Here is a 19,533-nt window from a genome sequence, read left to right on the forward strand (position 1 = left end):
GAAATGTTTCCTGGATAATATATGACTTTTATTCTTTCGCTTTATATACAAACGTTCACATCCTTACCTTTTCTTTACTCTTTTTCCTCATTCCCTTTCTTTCCCTTTCCCTTTTCACTATATTTTCCCTCTGTTCTTTCATTCTTTATTTCCTTTCCTTTTTGCTTTTCTTTCCTTTTCTTGATAGCTATAAAAAAAATTGTTGCCAATTCTCAATGTCATTAAATTCATAGATTTTAAATTCAATTCAAATTCAGAAAAATGGAAAATATATCCACTAGTTGTTTTGAATATGGAGTTATCATTTTCATCAACCTTAACTTTTAGTTGCAAATTTAACCTGGTGACCTCCAAATCGTTATTATTAGTGTCACCTCTGTCTAAATATTTGCTTAAAAAATAAAAATCGTCCAACAAACAATTTGACTCGTGTCAACTTAAAATTAGGCGCTGTACAAAGTGACATAGCATTTGACAGCTCCCTGTATAATACATGCATATCATGGGCTCATGGGCTCATAATGAGCCATCTGGTCGCGGTTTTTATTGAACAAGCTCGTACATCTGTTAAAAACCAGCCTAGTTTTCTACGTGGTATGTTTCTTTAGGACTACATGTACTATAAAAATTTTGAGAGATTTTTTTTCAAAGATACTTTGCGTCCACTCAAAAATGAAATAGATAGGAATCAGTGACCTTCCAAAAATATTTGGTATTCTTTTCTTTATAAATGAGATTGAATGTCATTATAAAAGACACCTGAGGCTTATTAACGTTGGTCTTTTGTTAAGGGAGTGCGGTATTGATTTTATCCAGTGTTGGTATACCCCACCCGATAGCCCATACAAACGCCGCACATTATAACTAACGTGAAAGGTAATTTGCTCTACTGTGTTATCAAATTACTGAAACATTAGAAACAAAATATCCACAATTGGGCGGTTGTTAATGGGATATAGATTGACAGTAGAAAGCCCATTCTTGGACGTAAATCTGCAGTTCTTCAAGTGAAGTTAAGGTTAAGTTATGTTAAGTTATGGTCATCATGCGTTCTCTGTGTGTGCCCTGAACTGTGGAACTCTCTTCCGCCTGCTATACGCGCTGGATCAACTCTTTCGTTATTCAAGTCTAAATCTGCGTTTAATTTGTAACTATGTATCTTTTTTTTCTTTACAATCTCTTTATTTTAGCGCTTAGAGCATTTTTATTTTTTTGAATAAGCGCATTATAAATGTATATTGTTATTTTCATAATTATTAATATTCTTACTGTACTATAACTCAGTCAACCAAAATGGCGGTTGTTATGACGTCACATACACCCCAAAAAATTAGTATTTTCGGTCAATTTTTAACAGTATTGTAAGAATTGTGTATTTAGTAGAATAAATAAAGGGTTGAAGTATGATCCATGGGCTGTACAAGTTAGTTTATTCACCGACACCCCTTCCCAGAGTTTGATCGGAGGTTTCTCCATTAACATGCACAACATTTACGGGGCACTCCCACAGAGGTATTATGAACTGAAACGTAAAGCTCTTCAATTAAGTTTCAAACCCTTTATAATGGCATTTCTTTTCTTTCTTTTTGGATTGAATTACAGCGCAATGAAAAGCGGGTTTAAAACAACTTTTAAATCATAAATCAGTTCATTATAAATTATTATATTCTGTTCCAATTTAATAGCCTGCGTAGCTACACAGTCTGTCAATTTAAAAACGCTGTAAACTGAAATAAAACGTAAGAGGATTTATTGTTTTTCAATAAGCCATTGGATTTTCGACATTCACTTGTTTGGACCTAGTTTTAATGTAATATATATAATCTTGCTTAACAGATACACAGTGTAACGTTGCGCTTAATGTTGCAGACAGTGATTGAATTCAACTTTAGCAGCATTGCGTGCAACATGCGACATGGCTCGCATTATGGTTTGGCTTCAACATTATATTGCGAGTAATGTAACACCATAGTTAATGGAGCGGAATGGTTGGGAAACCCATTGTTCTATGTTTTTATTTTTCCATTAACTATGGTTACACCGTGTGTTTGTAGCCTAAGTCAGGTGATGAAGAGTAGACCGCGACTTCGCTAGACTCCCAGTCCAACGTGGATAAAAAATCTCCTGATAGACGCCGGCACTTTTTTTAACGTGTTGCCTTACTGATAAAAAAGAGCGAAAATCTTATTTGCTTTTGTGACGGTAACAATAGTTGTGGCAAACAAACCTGCTTTGGCCTAGTGGTTGAGTTGGAATTCTGTAGTGTTGATTGTGGAGGGAACAAAAACGGAAAACTTGAAGAAAATCCTCAAAAACAAGAGAGAACCAAAAAGCAAACTCTATATACTCAGATACTAAATGATGGCGTGAATCCTGCCATTAACGCAACGATGTGAGGAGGATGATCTGACCGTCTCGTTGTTTTCCAGTGAAAGAACGAAGAACAAAGAACGAAACCAAAACTGCTAATTGATTAAAAAATAAACTGAAAAAAATAAAAGGAAAAATGACATTAAAGACTAAAACATGCATGCAGTATCATTACCGCGTCAGTAGAGTGCATACCATACATCCGTGAAAAAGTTAACTAACAAAATTGTACAAATTAGTGCAAAGTTTTGTAGGTCTACGGTCTACTGAGCTGTCTACTGAACTTACTTATTAGTGCAAATTTGTGCAATTTCTTACAAATACATATGGTATGCACTCTAATTAATGATCCGTTAGTTCGATATTAACTTTAAAACTGCCCATCAAACCACTCGACTTACATTCTCTTGACTTCTCTTCTCTTGATATTAATACAATCACACGCGCAAAATCGTACAATTTTCTGTCTCGACAAAACAAAGTTTTGGTTTATGTCAATCAAAAACCGTTTTCAAAAAATCACTTGTCATTCCCTTGAGTATCATTTTTCTTTAACGGTTGTTCAACGCCCAAGGTACGCCGATATAGCCTTTATCTTCGGCGTAATGTTTTCCCATTTGAGACCACATGTCATTCCCTTGAGTAACATTTTTTGTTTAATGGTTTGCTCATGATAAGACACATAAATATGAATACAACTCAAACAAAGAATCTTATTCTCAAGAGAATGACACGGGGTTTGAAATGGGAAAACATTGCGTCCAAGATAAAGAGCCGTGAACCTTAGCCTTGAGCTACTCCTCAGCCGGTTTCATATTCAACAAATCTTTTGGGCATTACTTCCATGCGGATATAGGTCGATCTTTTCGATGACGAATCGATTAGTCTTACTTTGGGTTTTATTTCCATTTAAACCAGGGGAGAAAAAAGAAAGGAAGAATATTCAAGGCAGAAACATAAGGATTAAAACGAAGAGCATTGAAGAGGGTTCTGAAGGGGTAAAATGGGAGCTAGGATTTGCCTTTGGGATCGGTGCAAAAGGGATTTTATGCACTAGGAATGATTCACAAATACACAAATATATTAAAAATGGGAATGGGATTGAACAAGAGAAAATAAACTAAGTTCATTTTCTCTTGGTTTGAGATTCAAGACCCTCATTGAAGAAGATAAGCGCGCCTAATTACGAAAAAACCTGGGTCGAGTTGGCATTGCAATGCACCATGGGGTCATATTTCCAATTTTCTATTTCCTATTTCGTCTGACATTACACTCCATTGCAAACTCGACTCAGTTTTTTTCTCAACCCTGGATTGACAATTTGAGCTCACGATTACACTGTAAAGCCGAAAGATATCCGTTGACAAATAAAGAGCTATTCCAAAATTCCCTAAAGAGATTTTCGTTATAAACCGGAAAAACAGCTCTTTTCATCGGCAGTTTAGTGTGAGATAATTGAAATAATCGAGAGAAAATCTCGTCTGACGTAAACCAGTTTCCATCTTAAGTACGGAAGAGCAAAATAGTTGGCTTATAATAACGGCAAACGGGAAAATATTAAGATTTAATAGTTTTATGAACAATCTAGTCAACTCGAGGAGAAGAAAATAACTCGGATTATATTAAATTTTATGCAAATCTAAAAATAATTTTCAATTAATCAGTCATCCTTTCAACATTTTGCGCAGAGCATTTTTTAATGATGTGAGAGAAACTCGAATTGTCGATGCTTTTTGTTCTTTTTTGCTTTCCTTTTTAGAGCTATTCTTGTACCCTTTTGATCTTTTAGGCAACGACTCCGTGATGGTGGCCCTTATTTTTAGTTAACCCAGTTGAAACTGGGATCCAAGGGACCAGAGAAAGTGTCCGTATACAACAGGGCGTCCAGCCGTATTAAGAGGGTCGGTTCGATCCGACCAAATGCACTCACTTGGACAAATACAGGTGAATGACTTCCTAAAATCCCGAACACACCCTAGATATGAGAAATCTAAGTTTAGTTATTAAGGTTAATAAAATGTTAATTTATGCCTCAAAAAGACTAGTGCCTTAAGATAAAAAGGTTGAAATTTCACTTTTAGTAGCTATAAAAATAGTTTTCTGAAAGTAATGAGGAGATATCTCAAGTTATCGAGGACCATTTAACACAAAGGGCGGACGGAAATCACCAATGGTTTTGTTATGCTCAGGCCAGAGCTATTTATCATTTTAAAAGCTATTTAGGGCGAAACTCTTTCGAGAATCGTTGAGGATAAATTGAATTTACGCAATAAAGCTGGAAGCATTTAGAAAGTATCGACCAACGTCGCTAGAATCCGGCATTAAAAAATCACGCAAGTGGGTGCAGTCGATCGCACCTGGACAACAGTTCACGTAAACAGCAAGCTATTCACAGGTTCGGCTTTAAATTCCATGGAAAAAAAAAAAAAAAAAAAAAAAAAAAAAAAAAGAAAAAAAGAAAAAAAAAAACGGTTTCGATAAACGCAGAAAGTCATTATGAATATAACAGTCGAAAATTCAGATATTTTTAGAAATAGCAATAAAATTGTATTTCAAAATTTTGGTCCCATTGCACAGGGCACCGTCCCCTCCCCTGTCATAGCAAATTTTAGACCGCATAAAACTTTTCTAAAAACGATAACAAGACAAGAAAAAATCACAGAAAGTGAATTAAGTACAAAAAATGAATGCAATGTTATTTTAGCAGCACTGTTGAAGAATCATAATTGAATAAAAATGGATTTCATTAAAAAAGCAAGCTCAAAATAGCGTAACGCCACGAGAGCCTGTCACTCTGAAAAACTTTTTTTCGAAAGAAGTGTCTTCGAAAAACCGGTAATTTAACTGAGTTATAAGATGAGTGTAGAGCAAGTTTTAAGAAATAATTCCAATTTCAAGGTTTTAGCGACAGGTTGACAAGTAAAAACAAATCGAAATGTATATATTGAGTATAAATAATTTGGATACTTTTGTTGTCTTAATACATTTTCAGCTTCTTTTTCTTTTCTTATTTCTTTTCCCTTCATTCTTTAATTATTTGACCACTAGTAATTGAAACAAATTAAGAACTTTGAAATGGTATTTCGACAGTTCTTAATAAGATAAAAACTTGATTAACTGACACTGGTTGATATTTAAAAAATCTCTCCTGGTACTACCTCAGCTCTTCGCCGCCACTCATCAGACCATTTTGACAAAGAACTAGTTTCATGGTCGAGAAGTTTTTCTGATTATCAAGCCTTCCCATATGCATGGCAAAAGTTTAACACGCGATTTCAATCCCTAAACAATCTTGAACTATAAATTCCGATAATTGAATTTCAGTATTTTATCGGATTCTCCTAACAAATAATCTAATGGAGAATTTCGAGTACTTTTGACGTATTCTGTGATAAAACTCACGAGTTTTCAAGTCTCAAGAATGGCACCCAACTTGCTTGCCTATCAACCATTGTCTTTCAAATCCCCTATGGATTTATTTGTCAGTCGTAATTGTTTACCTCAAACAAAAGTAACGGCAGTTTTCTGATTCGTTTTGTTGGCCTCTATTACGGGTCATAGAAAATGTATGCCTCCCCCCACTACATCCGGGTCCTGTCAGAAAAGGAGGTCGCTGATTGGTTGATTCGAGGCCCGTAACGTGGTCGTCAGTGAAAGCAAGCATGATATTCGTCGAAGAGCTTTCACAGAACCATCTCTGGCATATTCACTAACAAGGAATTTTGACTCGACTTTATTTCCTTCCGCGGGCTTTGTAAACTGCATGTTGTTTAGGTTAGTTTTGTGTTTTCTTCTTTGGCCATGTTTTAATCGCGTTGTTGACCTGGAATGACATCAATTATTGCACTTGGATCGCTCGTGTAAGCCAGCCAAAATATCGTCCTTATTTCCCTCATTTCGCTTTTGTTCTGACATTGACGTTGTAAGTCAGCGTGGTTTGAGGCTTACACAGTGCATGTTTGAATCTCGATGGCAATTCCTCGTATTTTGCTGGCTCCCACGAGACTTCCACCTCGATTTGTTTTGATCCTGTACTCCAGACGCCAATTTGCACATTGAATCAACTGTAGGCCGAGTTTTATTTTGTTGTGTTACAACACAAGTGAAGGGTTATTCACCTGGCATTACTGTTGGTTATAGTTTCTATGTTGTGTCCGATTCCTCCTACTAGTCTTCACCGATCGCAGTATTTTTGACCGTATATACGACTAGAACATCCAAGAAAGCGGTAAAGTAACAAATCGGGAATCCAAATTGAAGTAGTTTGAAGTTTTTAAAACCGAAATAGAATTAAGTAAAGCGAGTTTCGGTAGGACCGTTTGGGAGTGGGGCTCGCTACTACAAGACCATCTCGCTCGAAGCACGATCACAAATTTCGTAATTTGCCCTCGCAACTTTTTTCTGTCTAAGAATTTAGCCTATGTTTTAAGCCTTTGGCTTTACTATGGTAGAATTTTAACTCTTGTAGATGATTACCGAAGCCTTCCAATTGAAGAATATCTAGAATTCCGAAGCACTCGAAGACATTCGGTTGGTAGTCGTTACGTCCAACTAAAACATGGCTTAGAAGCTGAAAGCCATTCATTATTTCTTTCTCCATCGTGCACATGTGTCGTGGTGTTGTAAATGTTCACATTTCGACCACGTATATCTCCTTTTTCACCATATTTACATATCATATTACCATTAATTGATTGAGTTTTGTAGTTTTTGTAGGATTAGTTGTGTAGTACTTAACCATTTCTCTCTTTTTTTTGACCTTCATTTCATTATAGGTGAGCGAACAAAGACTTCACTACAGTTCAACAAGTACGTTGCTTTTGATGGCCTGTCAGCGAAAGGCAAAGCCAATGACAATTTAAAAATGAGTATATGTTAATATTAGGTCTTGTTGAAGCATTGTGGAGGGACTAGAAGCGCTAACGATCTTTGGAAGTTCGTTTGAGCGCTCGGGAACCGGCGAGTGTAATCTGCCATGGCAGATCCGTACTTGGGGATGTTTGATTCGGGAAGTTCTCCAGTAGAGGACATGACTGCCTTACAAGGTTCTACTTACGGATCTTTCGGGAATCAGACCTCTCAGTCTTCAGAAAGAATGCAACATGGTGGATCGTTTTCTTCTTTTCCTAACCAAAGTCAAGGATCGACGGAGGGTAATCAACAGGCACAGCTTCAACACTTCGTGGACCCTTCAGCCATGTCCGCCACACAAGGTGGATTTATTCAGTCTTCGCAAAAATTGCAACATTTCAATGATCCGTTGCTTTCTTCATCACCTGGTCAACCTTATTCGGCAATGCAGGGAGAACAACAGCAACAATTTACTCAATTAACGGCTCGTCCCGCACAGCAGTTTGGCCCTCGGCCATCACAGATGAACGTAGCATGGCGTGGACCTCAACAACCTTCACCTTCAACGTACCCCTTCATGGACCAAACACGGCCTCCTTCGTCAATGCAACAAGGACAGTTCAGAGGGATGTTTGAGTATGGCTATCCCCGAGCCAATTCTCCTCGTCTTCAACATTTTGCCGATCAGCAAGGTTTAAATAATGTCAACATGTCTTCTGTGTCACAGGCATCTCGACTCGGACAGCAGCAAGTGCCGTCACCGAACTCAAACTTGGGGTTCTCGACACCTTCTCCTGAACGTTCTAGCTCTAAACAACAGCAACAGGAAAGTCCACAGTCTCAATTAAGACATTATCCCAACATGATGGACTTGAAGCAACAACAAGAAGTTCCAGGCCAAAGTGGTATGCCAAACCATCCCTCCTCTGTTTCAGGTGTCAAAGATGGGGTACAAGGAAAACCTGGACAAACCTTCCCATCATTTTATGGGATGAAAAGTAATAATATGTCCATGCAACGAGGCTCACCAGGGAATAGTAATATGGATCCTTCGATGTATAATTCTTTTAATAATCCGCAGATGCAGGGGATGGATAGATTTATGGGAATGGAGGGTAATACGGACCAGATGGCACAGGGACCAGGATATCAGTATCCTCCGGGGTACAGGATGTCAGGTCCACAAGACATGTCACAATTAAAGACTTCTTCGCTATTAATGCAGATGCAAAGACACCAACAACAGATTCAACAGTTGCGGGACCTACCCCAACAGCCTCAGGTACAAGCACAGATACAACAACTACAGCATCAGTTCCAGCAACTGTGCCATGTCTATATGATGCAGCAGCAACGCTTACAGCAAAACTATCAAATGCAATCTCAGAATCAAATGAATTTCATGCGGCAGCAACAACAAGATAAAGCTAATAGAATAGCAGTAGAAGCCATGGCTAAGTCTGCATTTCAGAATGAGACTGGTGCTATGATGCCACAGTTTCCTTCATTTCCTTCTCAACAAAGAACAAAGCCTGTTAAAGGTAACAATTCTAAGCCAGCAGAAAGGAAAACTTCTCAGAAATCCTCAGAGCCTATTCAGCTGGGACCTTCTATCGTAAATAAGCCAGTATCAAGAATGTCCAGGTAAGCTTTCATTTCATATTCTTGTAGTACTTTTTACTCAAAAAAATAATTTGACTAAACCTTTTTGTTTGCTTGGAAGTTTATTTTGTTACTATCTTATCTGTCCAAAATTAAGCTAACTTATCTTTCTTTCCTTGTAAACTCCGTGATTGTATTGTTCACAACATCATATACACATCCCTTTAATTAGCTTTTTGTATTATCATGATTAACAAGATTATTATCTAATTAACTTAAACCTAAGTCAGACAGTCTTTCTTTTTCTTATTGTAACAATCAATCCATTACAAACTTTATAGACCCCCAGCTACCGTGTTGTCAAAGCCATCGCCATTGAAAAACAAAAAAGAGGACTCAGATTGTGAACCATCACCACCATCATCACCAAGTTATGGTTACGAAGATGAACAAGGTTCAAGTATTACGGTAAGAAGTGTTGAGTGATTGATGATTTATGTACTTTATTACTCTTGTTCAAATCAGCATATCACAACAAAGCTAAAATGCTAAAATCTCTTCTAAATTGACTTGTCTGGCACTTAACACGTGTTTTGTTTAATGACTTTATCGTGATGCATAATTAAGGTCAATGTTGACTTCTTTGATTTCACACTCTCGTGGCTACGTTTTATAAACTTATAGTTTTTTCATCATCTCAACTTCATTTCTTTAGCTCCAATATTATTTCAACCATGAACTCTACTTCCCAAAATTAATTCCAATTAAAAGACCTTCCTTAAATGCTTCAGTTGATTCACATGTGCTTGGGTGTTTAAACAAATGATATTTTTACTATATGGCTTACAAAGTTTGTCTTCAGGGTTAGAAGTTTATCTTTAAATCAACATTTTTGTTTAAACAAAGCTTTTATTTGAAGTCCGCGTCTGTCTATGTGTAAAGAATTAGTTATATTGCTTCGGAGATCATAATCTCTCTTCTTAAAACCAAAATGTATTCTCAAAAACCTCTTAATCTTTATCAAACTTTGTGAATGGCTCTGAAATTTCTGAACTACAACTTTATTTCTTTGTTATATAGCGGAGGTCCTTACGTGAAAGGAAAAAGAAGACTTACAAGGACGACTTTGATTATAACTTGTCTGACGATGATGGAGGTGATAGAGAAAAGAATGTGAAAGGTCAGCCAGCCCCTATACCAGATGTTGTTGGAGAAAGAGCTCCTCCGCCAGTTGTGGAAGAGTTTGAAGAAACAATGATAGTAGAAAAAATTTTAGCTAAGAGACTTAGAGAAGTCAAGGTAAAGTAATAATATTATCAATTTATATTATCAAAAAAGTAGATGAGATTGCTTTGAAGTAGGCACTTTATCTTAGATCTACAGATAGCTACAGATTATATAAATAAAAATATCAGCAGAAAAGCTCCCTATTAATGTAGCTTTAATAGATGCAGCTATCTTAGCCTGATAAATCCATATTGAAGATGTCAAGACACTTTGATAAAAAAAGTGATATACTTATCACCAACTTGTTGAAATACAAAGTGAGTTCTAATTGCTAGTGGCCTATCAATTAGCGATGATTATCATAAAACAGTATAATAGGTGCTGGTGTATCTAATTTCTACTTTTATTGGTTTTTTATCATTAAATTAGGGAGTTGATGGCCAAGAAGGCACGCAAGTGGAAGAATTTTTAGTCAAATACAAAAATTAGTAAGTTTGATATTTTGTACTCATTATTGTAATTTTAGTATTGTTGTCTTATGATTGATTTTCTAGAAAATGGAAAACCAAACTTGCCAAAGATAAATAATGGTTTTCACAGTTTGTTGCATAATCTAGTAGCAGATTTTCAATGCCTATTTCAATTCTTACTTTCCTAGTATTGAAAACAATTTTGTCAGTGATTCAAATCTATGGTATATCTAAAAGATATTTGACCTTACATGAGGCTAAGTATTTTATACAAAATGTCTATCACAAACACACAGGTTATCTCACACATAGGTTGTGTTATTAGATACAAATTTTTCACGTGCTGGATTTTTGACTTGCTTTTTTACCCAAGCAACTTATAATGCACATGGCCTGAGTTTGTTTTCTTTTGGCCCCTTCATGGAAATTTCAAATATTATTGAGGGATTAGATTCATTTTGAGTTATGCTCCTTTTATTTTTCAATAATTTTTTAAAATTTGTAAGGTGTTTATTGTGAGAAAAATGCTTTATTTAAGTCGAGTTTTGTTCACCTTGGTCAAGTCATATTAAATTCACCGTAAAATACACCAATTTAGGGCCTTTCTAACCAATTTTGTAATTTTAATTTGTAGTTCTTACTTACATGCGGAATGGGCTACAGTTGAGAAGCTGGCTAGGGCTGATAAACGAATTCAGATGAAAATCAAACGATTCAAGATAAAACAGCAGAATATGTCTCCTTTTTTTCAAGAGGTGAGTGTATACTTGAAATTGAACACTTTTTCAAGGGGATAATTAAAGAAATAATTATAGTATTCAGATATAAATTCATAGGAACCTATAACCTTCAAAGCTTAAAATATCTAAACTAATTTGGCCTGCCAGAGCTTAAAATGTCCGGCCAGAATTTTAACTTGTCTGGTCAAATATGTGTCTTGCTAGTCATTTTGACCAGTAACATTGAGCTAGAAATAAAGTTAGAGTGAGTTAAAAGTAATTTGGCCAGTCATCATGAACAGTGTTTGACTGGCCATCATTTGAACTCCTGAATTCCATAAACTTGTCTCCACCCCTGCACTACAGAGTAATCCAGTGATAAGGGGTCCTTTTAAGAAGTGTTCAAATGAGTGCATTATTTCACGATTGGGAAGCATTGGCGACGTAGCGGTGAGAGGCTTTGCATCTCACCAATGTGACCTGGTATATCCAAGGTGTTTATATCACAATACATAAACATAAGCAGCTGTTTTATAATGCTTTTATAAAATATTTTGGGGCAACTTTGCACTGTCTCTGTCCTTTGATATAAACACGGTAGCCAGCCAATCAGCATGCAAGTTATATTTTAAATATACAGAAAGATAAATATTATATTTTAAATATTTTATAAATTTATGTATATATATATTTATATAGTACCAACACACAAACTCAAAAATCTAAAAAAATTAAAAATCATGAAATTGAAAAACTATGATTGTCATTGAATTCTTGATTCTTTGAAGAAACACAACTGTACATTTTTGCCCTCCCCTCTCCCCCTCCCCTCTACCCCCAAACAAAAAAAAACATCAGTGTCTTCAAAATTTCGTAAAAGATGACCAGTTGTCCATTAGTTTGAATTTTGTGTTTGATGGTAAACTCTATCCTATTCTAGATGGAAGAAGAACCATTCAACCCAGATTATGTGGAAGTTGACAGAGTACTGGATGTATCTACTGGCGTGGATCAACATTCAGGAGAGGTAGGGACAGATCTGGTCTTCATTGGTCATCCATACTACATAAAGCTTTTCTTCCTTTTTATGCTATGGAGTATCTTTATTTTCATTTGGTCAATTTCTAAGGTAGAAAATTGTTAACAATATTTTGAAATTAACTTGTTGGTGATGCATTTCCCAATTAAACATTGAAGGTATTCCACAAACAAAAACCCAGTCAAGCTACCTTATAGGCCAGATTTTCATTTGGTTCGTTATTCTACATAGACATTTCTTTACATGCTGTAGTATTCCTATATTTTTCATTTGGTCTGTTTTTCTACATAAATTTGTTTTTCCATGCATGCTGTGGTATTCCTAAAACATTCATTTGGTCTGTCATGGGTCAGATTTTCATTTGGTTTGTTATCTTACATAGACATGCATTTGCTCTTGTTTAAGCATTTCGATGCAGAACTTAAGTTAATTTACTGTGAATTATTATAGCTATTAATATTCTAGATTAATTAAACTGTAAAACTCACATAAATTATGGCATTAATAGTTCATAAATAAATCACTTTTTTATACAAAAATATATACTGGTTTCCTATTCGGCCACTCTCATTCTCACACACACACTACCACTACATTAAATTAACATTTTATGCATACAACTCTCAATTCAAATATTGATTTTTTAAGTCTCAGCTATTCAAATATCTTAGATTTTCAAGACTCTTGGTATTGTCTACCACTTGTAAGTCAAGCAGCTGTCTTACTGACATTGAATAAGTGTCATGATATACAATACATATTTAAGAACTTCTTGTGTGACACCCTTTAATTAGATTATTAATGGCTTACGTAAAATTTGACAGCAATAAATCATGTCTAGTGTTAGTCTAATATCTAAGGTCTTTGCCTGACAGTTCTGAATTAATGATTTTCTGTTATTGTCACTCAAATGGATGTTCTACAAAATTATTATAGTAATTATACAATAATGGTGGTCTAGATATAGTCACAATAAAGTGTCATGAATAATATTAAGTCAGTTTACATGATAAAGATTAGATTAATCCCTAACAGTTATTTGTTTTATGAGGTTTGTTTACTTAACAAAGTGATAAAGCACTGTGTGATAGTTTCATATTATGCCCTTAGGTGCTAGGTAACTAGCAAACTCCATTAGAGCAGTTATCATATGATGGGAAACATGCAATAATTGCTCTCAGTATGTGCACAGTATGATATGCCTTAACATCAAAATGGCTTCCCATTGTTTTCTAGAAATTCATTCAGCAACAAAGCATAGATACAGCTATGTTATGGTTGCAGTACAAATACAAATTTGTTTTATTATTATCTTCTCATGCAAAAACTGCTTTACATGGTGGTAGAGTCATCCAAATGCTTGGACAAATGCTTTTGTTTTTAGGCCCCCTGGGAAATTGAAACAAAAAAGCTAACTCTGGAAGCCCCCCATCATATTTTAGTCTCATACACATACAACAAGGTGCTAGGTAACTGTATAGTCACCCTTATGCTAAACATAACTCTTGTTTTCAGTGCTCCATTGTAAAGGGGAAAAAACATTTCCCTTGCACCAGGGTACCCTAGCTTCATGTAAATGGGCCTAAAGTACTTTCGATATCAAAAAATAAAGCAATGTTCAATTTCAAGGAATTGTTAACAATTGTTAAAATTATCAAGAAATACTGAGTCTACATAATTAAGATTATAAAATGTTGCTTTAAATAAAGTATCTATTAAAAGATTTAAAAAAAACCAGATTACTTTCTACTATGCTATGAATTACCTAAAGGAGAAAACTTTGTGTGATTTGAAGGTAAACCTTAAGTGCTTCAGCTTACTAGAGAATTGTCTTCATGATAGAATGTCAATAATCTAAAAATTCTACTGTGCTATTAATATGCAGTAGCTTCTACATTCTCAATTCCATCTTATCGTTGTGAATTTTTACATGTTTTTATTACATAAAAGGTTCTTCTAATTTATATACTGCTACAGTTTCTTGAATCCCTACATTTATCATTTTCTCAGTAAATATTACCAAACCAAACAAAAATAGCAATTCTATTTAATCCTTAGCATTGCATCAGTTGTAACAGGATCACTTTAATATTTAATGAGGCTTCTGTCTGAAGATTTTAATATGCTACTTAGAGGCAATCAAAAAGCACTCCTAGATTTTTTATTTTTTTGAGAATCTTTATCAATTTATTTAACAAGAATTTTTTTCTGGTTAATGATTAAAGTATGATTGCTTTCAGAAATCAAATGCTGTCTAAGAATCTAATTAAGTGTATTCAATTACTGTAGTGGTATTTAATCTGCGATGTTTTTTACTCTTTGTCAACACTTCAGTAATATATATCTCAACTGTAGGTATAGTTACGTTATTTTTAGTGGTTTTCGGACAGATCTTTAACCCCAAGACAAATGTTTTATGCAAACCACTCATGTGTTGTCAAACTTTGAATATCTTAAAAGCTAACAATTGCTTTTTTGTATCTGTCAACAAATAATTTTCATGTCTGTAAAAAATGCAAATCATCTTGTCTTTTTTTAAAAAACATGAATTATTAATATCTTGGACATTTTCTCAGTCAAACCCCTAGCAATATTTTTTATTTTCTGGTATTTACTTTCGTTTCTAAGGTTTTGGTGATGTTATAAATATTTTTGTTATTTTTTCTGTTTCTATTTGTGCTGTATTTGTGAAGTAATAGTCTAGGGTTTGATATTTTTTTCTTGCTGATTCAGACGCAGGTGTTATGAGATTTTGATTCCTTCTGATTTTTGCATTTCTGCTGATTTGAAGAAATCATTTCTATTGCTTTTTTTATTTCTTTTTCTATGAATCATTTATGCAACTAAATGTAGTATACATTTCAAGATTTTGTCCCAAAACACAGTGTTTTCTCATAATAGCCGAATGAACAGTACGTTCTCATTTATCTCTTTAGTTCTGGTTTTTAAGGCACAGATTCAACACAAAAATCATGCGATGGTCTTTTAAGATTTAAATTAAGCTTACCTTTTCACCTTTGAACAGGCATGCATTCTTGTTCCCATAGCTTGTCTTCCAGTCGGCTTTAAGAGCAATACTGTCATTCTAGCCAAGTACGATTTCGACACTTTTGGGACCAATGTTGTCAGCGCTAGCAGTGCATTAATGTTGTTTGTGGATTTGTCCTTAGAAGCTTGTTTGATATCTTGGGTCTGTTTCAATTAATGACTGTCTACCGCTGTTCCTCTTTGCCTTCTAATTTCTGTATGGACGTCAAAAACTTTGACAGGTGGCAGCTATTGTGCATCAGAGTGTCTAAATTGACATTTCTGATCAACATTGGGGTGGCTGTCTGGATTAATCAACAGTAAATTTATTTCAAACTGCTTGGTAATAAAAAAAATCTTCAAAGATGACCTACTCTATTGACACCTACTCAGTGAAATATCATTATCCTCATATCATTTACAAAGTGATTCCTCAAAAAATTGATTCCAAAATTTTCGTGATTTTAAGTTAATTTTGTAACATGTGGTATGTCTCTTTGTGTTGTCGGCTTCCGTTTAAAAATTTGACAGTCAATCAATATAACCAGAGGATAAGACCCAATCTATTAATGCATTTTAATTAAGCATTTAAATACCTTACTAAGGATAGAAATACTGGTTATAAATACTTTTTTGGCTCAAGGAAAAAATGTTTTGATAGGTTATGTGATATTCCTATTAAGATTCTTTCAATGTCTTCAATTTTAAATGAGTTTTGATTCCTTCACGATAATGTGTAATTTGAGAAATTTAATATGACTTTTCTTTGTGTTTCCTTAGAAGTGGACATAAATTGATGAAAAATATTTCCTTCAAATAACATTTTATAATTAGTTATTACACAAAAATGTTTGGAACACGTTAATAAAGATGTAAACAAAAAAAATGAATATGAAGATTAAATGGTTAATTTTTGAGACAACTTATTTTTTAAAAGCAATTAAATGAACTTTCAAATCCACTAGAGTCTTGATCAAAATGACATGGATAATCTGAAGAATTTGCTTTACATAAAATGGTGGCCTTAACTGTAATTTTTCATAGAAATTAGAAACAGCAATTTATACGAGCTATATAGTATTTTAAAAGGTTTTTTTAAACATTGCTTTTTATCATCAATCGTTAATGGTAACTTTCTCAGTCAGACATTTTCATTAACTGAGCAAATTTCATCATAGATTTGACACCCTTGTCTGATGATATTAAAGAAAATCTATCCCATGCTTCCTTTAGAATAGTTCCTTCATTGTAATTAAGATTCCTTATTTTCCAAGAGTTTTATGTAAAAAAATTGTTGGACTTCCTGAGCTAATCTAATTGTTGTGACTGTGAGCTCAAAACCTGAGGTCAGAGATTAATTGATCTGACATTTTAGCAGACAAACAAGATTCAGAAGCCAGTTAGAAATTGTTTTGGTGTCTGGTTTTTGCACCTAGATAGAAACAATGTATCTTTTCACTTTTTTTATTTTAAGAATACTCTTTGTCTTAATTGTTCTTTCCTCTCGTTTTAGTGTATAAAAAACTACTTTCATAATTAGGCATTGTTAATCATTTTGCTAACCCTTAATTTTTCTTATTCCCATTTTAGCCAGTAACACATTTTTTGGTAAAATGGCGTTCCCTTCCTTATGAGGAAAGTACCTGGGAGATTGAGGTGAGTTTTAACCAAATTACCATGACATTGGAATTAACTAATAGCCTAATAGTAGCTCATCCAATCAGAATGCAGCATTGATGATAGACTGCTAGTTGGATTTGACTAATAAGGTATAGATCTAGTTCGCTAAGGGCAAAGTTTTCTCATTTCAGACCAAGTTCATTCCCTTGAGGATAATATTCTTTGTTTGAGTTTATTCCATTTTCATGTGTCTTCTTATGCACAACCATTAATCAAAGAAGTTATGTTCTTGGGAATGACACATGGTCTGAAATGGGAAAACATTACCACAAATTAGTCTATTGGGAAAGAGAAATAATGTCATTATTACCCACCTACCCACCTACCTACCCACCCACCTACCTCCCAACCTACCTACCCACCCACCCACCTCTCCATCCACCCACCTACCCACCTACCTACCCACCTACCTACCTACCTTTTTAAATTTAATTACCAATTGCTGTTTAATGACCTACCTGTTTCTGTCCAAGCATCTAAAAGAGTTTTTATTTGAGGCACATTTTTCTCTCTACCTTTAGAAGGTGGTAACTACAAATAATTGGAATTTTATTCTTTTTTTTTTTGGTTAGCACTTGCTATTTATGACATTAAAAAACGTTATCTTATAATTTTTCTTTAAAACTTGCTAATTGTTTTACTAGGTTTTAGAAATTATTTTTTCACTATTTACGGCACTGCTCAGTTGTACTGAAAGTTATATCAATAAATTACTGTCTTGATTCTAGAGTTTATGGATTCGTTTCTTAGCTGTTAATTTCTGGAACATTTGCTTTAAATCTGTTAAGAACTGGACTAATTTTATATCTTTGGTAAAATGGGTCTGGGATCTTGATCAAATATTTTGAATTTGTAATTTTTATACAATATTAGTGCTAAATAATAGGATAATTAATACAATACAATAAGAGTGTTAAATAATATATTTTTATAGCTAGCAAATGCCTATGTAAAAATGAATTTAATGTTTTTCATCACCATGTTTTGTATTATACAATTTATCGGTTATTATTGTAAGATATGTTTAATATTAAAGAACTGATCTTTTTTGATATATCAGGCTGATGTTGATGAATCCAAAATACAAGCATTCTATGATCTACAGGAATTGCCACCAATGCATTTGAGACAGGTAAAAAATCTCCTAGAAATACCTTTGTGTTTGTATTTAATATTAGAGCACAAGAAAAATAACTTGAGAGAAAACTCATGTTTTGAAGTCATCAGAGTCCACATTAGGACTTACCTTAAATTGAGGTTGTCTTTAAATTAGTTGATTCATATAGAGCTTTGTAAAACCATTCCTTGAGCTTGTTACCTTTAAAGTCCATTAAAAAGTGCACACATGGGTTGGTATATTCAATGTACTACAGTTTCGGGAAATTCTTTACATGATCTTTGTGTTTCTTGTAAGGGTTGTGTTTAGAAAATATGTCTTAGGATAACAAAGAGCGCCACAAGCTTGTCTGCGTTGCATGTCATGCTGCTATTGTTGAATAAGATTCAATTTTAATTTGAAAGACATGGCTGATTGATATGCTAAACACTCTTGCTACATCATGGCTGGTCTTTCAAGACGCAGACAGGGAAAACACTCAGTCTTCCTATAGACTATAATAAAAGAAAAATAATTTCATTGGTTATTTTCTAAAAGACTAGCAAGTCAGCAAACAAAGACAGCTACGGGAAAGACTCCAGTCTTTCTATACACTATAATAAAACAAAAGGAATTTCATTGGTTATTTTCTAAAAGACTAGCAAGTCAGCAAACAAGGACAGCTACGGGAAAGACTCCAGTCTTTCTATACACTATAATAAAACAAGAGCAATTTCATCAGTTATTTTCTGGAAAAATAGCAAGTCAACAAACAGTTGTAGCAATTAAAAGATATGTGAATAAATAAATTTGATTAATGGGCAGTAGAATACCATTATTCAAATAAATGATTAAAAATGAGCTTTTATCAGAGGTATTTTTAAATTAGCAAAATGGAAAAATAATCACAAAAAGGAAAAGGACATGTTAAAATCAGTAAAACAGTGAAATTTGAAGGAAATAAGTTGAAAAAATATAAAGTTATGATTTTTGAGAAAGCATGAATTTTGTAAGCAAAACCTTTGCTGGGGGCAAGAGAAATGCCTCTAATGAAATTCTTTTCATACAGATTTTGATTTTCAAAAATTTATATTTTTGCAATTTTTGAATTTAAATCCTTCATATTTCACAGTTTTATATTATTTTATCAAGCTTTTTCCAACTATGGTAATTATTATGATAATTTTCTGTCCTCTGAGTTTTGGAATAGACCTTTCTTGAATTTGCTTGACTCATCAGGAAACAATGGTTTAAGTTGAGGTTGGACTGCTATTTTTATAAACATGCGAACCCGGTGTTAGCTTGGCTTTGGCTTTTCGCTGCTGTCAATCAAAACTAAATTTGCAGCTACCAAGTTCGCATGGTTATGAAAATAGCAGTCCAATCTAAACTTTAAACCATTGTTTTTGGTCATTCAAGCAAATATACTGTATCATATGGTGAAAGCTAATT

General features: G+C 34.2%; 1 protein-coding gene and 1 long non-coding RNA gene across 5 annotated transcripts in view; one reads left to right on the forward strand and one right to left on the reverse strand.

The window, feature by feature from the left end:
• Positions 1 to 1,733: 1,733 nt before the first annotated feature.
• LOC116295147 (uncharacterized) lies at positions 1,734 to 18,456 on the reverse strand. Its single transcript, XR_004196996.2, has 3 exons — positions 18,232 to 18,456; positions 15,286 to 15,610; positions 1,734 to 2,485 (listed from the first exon to the last, which is right to left on the reverse strand). It is a non-coding gene; the product is annotated as an uncharacterized LOC116295147 (long non-coding RNA).
• Positions 5,986 to 19,533, forward strand: part of LOC116295145 (ATP-dependent chromatin remodeler CHD8) — a 37,577-nt gene continuing 24,029 nt past the window's right edge. For 2 of the 4 annotated variants that reach the window (XM_031702899.2, XM_031702898.2), the window contains exons 1-9: positions 5,986 to 6,144; positions 7,146 to 8,865; positions 9,165 to 9,291; positions 9,904 to 10,122; positions 10,480 to 10,538; positions 11,155 to 11,275; positions 12,180 to 12,266; positions 16,896 to 16,961; positions 18,046 to 18,117. In XM_031702899.2, coding sequence (XP_031558759.2) covers positions 7,346 to 8,865; positions 9,165 to 9,291; positions 9,904 to 10,122; positions 10,480 to 10,538; positions 11,155 to 11,275; positions 12,180 to 12,266; positions 16,896 to 16,961; positions 18,046 to 18,117 — 2,271 coding nt within the window. In that variant the 5' untranslated portion in view covers positions 5,986 to 6,144; positions 7,146 to 7,345. Of the gene's footprint in view, positions 6,145 to 6,708; positions 6,901 to 7,145; positions 8,866 to 9,164; positions 9,292 to 9,903; positions 10,123 to 10,479; positions 10,539 to 11,154; positions 11,276 to 12,179; positions 12,267 to 16,895; positions 16,962 to 18,045; positions 18,118 to 19,533 lie in introns of those variants that run through there. The other 2 variants (XM_031702896.2, XM_031702897.2) reach the window with 2 other exon arrangements.

This window comes from Actinia tenebrosa, unplaced genomic scaffold (genome assembly GCF_029948245.1).
Source record: "Actinia tenebrosa isolate PJP-AT-01 unplaced genomic scaffold, QUT_ActTen_1.0 PGA_scaffold2__45_contigs__length_23673736, whole genome shotgun sequence".
NCBI lineage: Eukaryota > Metazoa > Cnidaria > Anthozoa > Actiniaria > Actiniidae > Actinia > Actinia tenebrosa.